Source organism: Pteropus medius, unplaced genomic scaffold (assembly GCF_902729225.1).
Source record: "Pteropus medius unplaced genomic scaffold, Ma_sr-lr_union100, whole genome shotgun sequence".
NCBI lineage: Eukaryota > Metazoa > Chordata > Mammalia > Chiroptera > Pteropodidae > Pteropus > Pteropus medius.
In genome coordinates this window covers 1-2,660 of record NW_024344049.1, presented here as the reverse complement: position 1 = coordinate 2,660, position 2,660 = coordinate 1, and the positions used below count along the sequence as shown (strand labels likewise).

The window sequence follows — 2,660 nt, the reverse complement described above, 5'->3', positions numbered from 1 at the left end:
CTTTTTTGTACTATTTTTGTAACTTCCTGTGAGTCTATAATTATTTCAAAACAAAATGTTAAAAATAAATGAGATGAGGCCAGGAAAGGTTTCAGAAATGATTGGAGGAAATAGGCTCAGCAAATGAATGAGGCTAGATCCAGTCTGAAACAAAGGGTTTTGATGTAGCTTATGTCTATATTTCTGTGGCCACTTTCTCATTGTATCACACATGTAATACTTATATACATATGGACACGCACACATAAAAATAATGAGTAAGTCTATGGCTATGCCACCCAGAACAAGCCCAATCCCGTCTGATCTCAGAAGCTAAGCAGGGTGGGGTCTGGTTAGTACTTGGATGGGAGACCACCTAGGAAGACAAGGTGCTGTAGGCATAAAAAAAATAAGGGATTGTAAAATGACAAGGTCCTTGCAATCTGTGAGATTAACCAAGGGTTGCCTCACCTAAAAAAAATAAAAATAAAAAAATAATAATGAGTAAAAAGTGTTAAATTGTCCTTTCTACTGCCTTAGTAAATAAGAAGTAAACAATGTTGAGTAATTTGACATATCTGCCCTGGTATTTTTTATGCATTCATAAACATGCATGGTAATGTTCTCAATAAAATCATGATGCCACACAATAAACTCGCTTTTTTTTTCCTTGACCATGAAGGTATGACAATTGCTCAATCAGTGAATACGAATCAGATGGGTTCCTTAAACAGTTAAACGATGCCATAAGGATGTTTACGTGTGCGGTGAACATGCATTTCGAGAGGGCCTTAACACTCAAGCTAGCTCTCATAAAAATTGGGAGTTGTGAATCCACTTCTTGCAAACAGATTTTTAAAAGTCATGACTCTAATGAAGCATGAACATTTCAATAGTCTTGAAAACATGATATAGTTTGGGTTTGATTTGATTTAGAATAAAGATTTGATGAAAGCACGATAGGGCTTTTAATCCCACCAGCAAGAAAAAGGCCATGAACAAGGACAAATGAAATCCTGAAAAGACCTTCTGCAGTATCCAGGGCAAAGATGGACTAAGAGAAGGGCTTAGAAATCACTACGGGTTAAAAAGTAAGAGAAATGGGCAATTCACGAATAAATACACATGACAAGCAAATATACCAGAAAGGAAAATAAAAAAGTGTGTGTGGGTTTGGTGGAACTCCGTAGTGCATTGGCATCAGAGAAATGCGAATTAAAGAAAGGTACAATGGGTTGGCTGGCAGAATTTTCTGTGGAGGCAGTGGGATATGGTGTGAACTGGCGGAGAATTCCAAGTGGGCCTTCTGTACAGAATTAGCATACCGGTCCAAACTTTCTGCTCTGCACGCCCCTCTAGGGCATTCCACAAAAGCAATCCCTGGGGTGCACCAACTTAAATAGGCTCAGACCTCCCGCTCTGCTCTGAGGAGCATGGGCTTACCAACTGAGCAATGTCGTGAGCAGAGCTATGCCTGTGGCGGTAGCTCAGTGGCTCCCGCCAAGGGCTGAGGTTATGGCAGGGGCGGAGCTACACTGGCGGCCGCTGCTCAGGGAACCGGCGTGGGGGCGGGGCTGTTCGTAGGTCGCGGAGAAGGGGCAGTGGCTGCGGCGGCGGTAGCCTGAGCCCAGCCAGGGAGGAGACCGAGACCTAGGGCGGGGCGGAGCAAGAGAGATCCCGGGACGCGGGTCGCTCCAAGACTCGCGTCCACCTGCCAGCCCGCTCACGCTCCTGCGGGTCGGCGGGGCCTGCGCCTGCCGGGCCCATGGCTGCGTCGGCGGCTCTGTCGGCAGCGGCAGCGGCGGCGGCCCTGTCCGGCCTGGCAGTGCGGCTGTCGCGCTCGGCTGCGACCCGCGGCTCCTACCACGCCTTCTGCAAGGGGCTTACGCGCACACTGCTCACCTTCTTCGACCTGGCCTGGCGGCTGCGCATAAACTTCCCCTACTTCTACGTCGTGGCCTCGGTGATGCTCAACGTCCGCCTGCAGGTGCGGATCGAGTGAGCGCCCGTGGCCACAGCGGCGAGTCCGGAGGGTCCCGCGCCCGCGCGCCCGCGCGACTAGGGGCGCCGGCATGGAGGACGGCGAGGTCGCCCGGGTCGCTGGGACGCTGCAGGGGGCGGAGGCGGGGCGCCCTGGGCCCCTGCACCCTAGACCTCCGCGGGAGGACGCCGGCCACCGAGCCACCGAGCCCACCAAGCCCCGTACCCAGCCGTGACCCGCACACACGCGTCGCGGCCGGTGCCGGATTGCACGGGAACTCACAAAACGGGTCCTTTCCCTCGAGCTCGAGGAAATTATCTGAGTGTGGCCGACCTGTTGCCTCACCTTGGCCGAAAGGGGAAACCAGAAAGAAGAAATTGTGCTGCAGGCACTTGCTCTGACTGGGCCTGACCGAAAAGGTAGGCGGCCGAAGGTTGGACCTGTGGGCTGGAGAGGGGCGGATGCCGTGACATCTAGACGTCCAGACTCCTTGGGGGTTTGGGGGAAATATGGAAGGTACCCGAGGAAGCCAGTGCAGAGAGCTGCAGAGCCGAGCAGAGGCAGGCACAGCCTCCGCAGGCTCTCCGAGCCCCTTGTCACAATTCCAAGATGGGGATGAGGGACGGCGGTGGCTTGTGCATCGTGCATATCAGAGGTTCAGCCCATCACCAACAGAGACCAGGGCGTCCCGCCTGCCCAC

The 2,660-nt window shown here is 52.5% G+C and overlaps 1 protein-coding gene and 1 pseudogene across 1 annotated transcript; both read left to right on the top strand.

The window, feature by feature from the left end:
- The first annotated feature begins 261 nt into the window (after positions 1–261).
- LOC120607090 (uncharacterized) lies at positions 262–380 on the top strand (annotated as a pseudogene).
- A 1,189-nt stretch (positions 381–1,569) lies between these two features.
- Positions 1,570–2,632, top strand: LOC120607089 (small integral membrane protein 10-like protein 2A). Its single transcript, XM_039868695.1, has one exon. It carries the CDS (start codon positions 1,745–1,747, stop codon positions 1,979–1,981), a length of 237 nt encoding a protein of 78 aa, XP_039724629.1. The 5' UTR covers positions 1,570–1,744; the 3' UTR covers positions 1,982–2,632.
- The last annotated feature ends 28 nt before the right edge of the window (positions 2,633–2,660 follow it).

Excerpts from the sequence above, each read along its gene's own strand:
- LOC120607089 (XM_039868695.1), top strand. The coding sequence starts at position 1,745 with ATGGCTGCGTCGGCGGCTCTGTCGGCAGCGGCAGCGGCGGCGGCCCTG.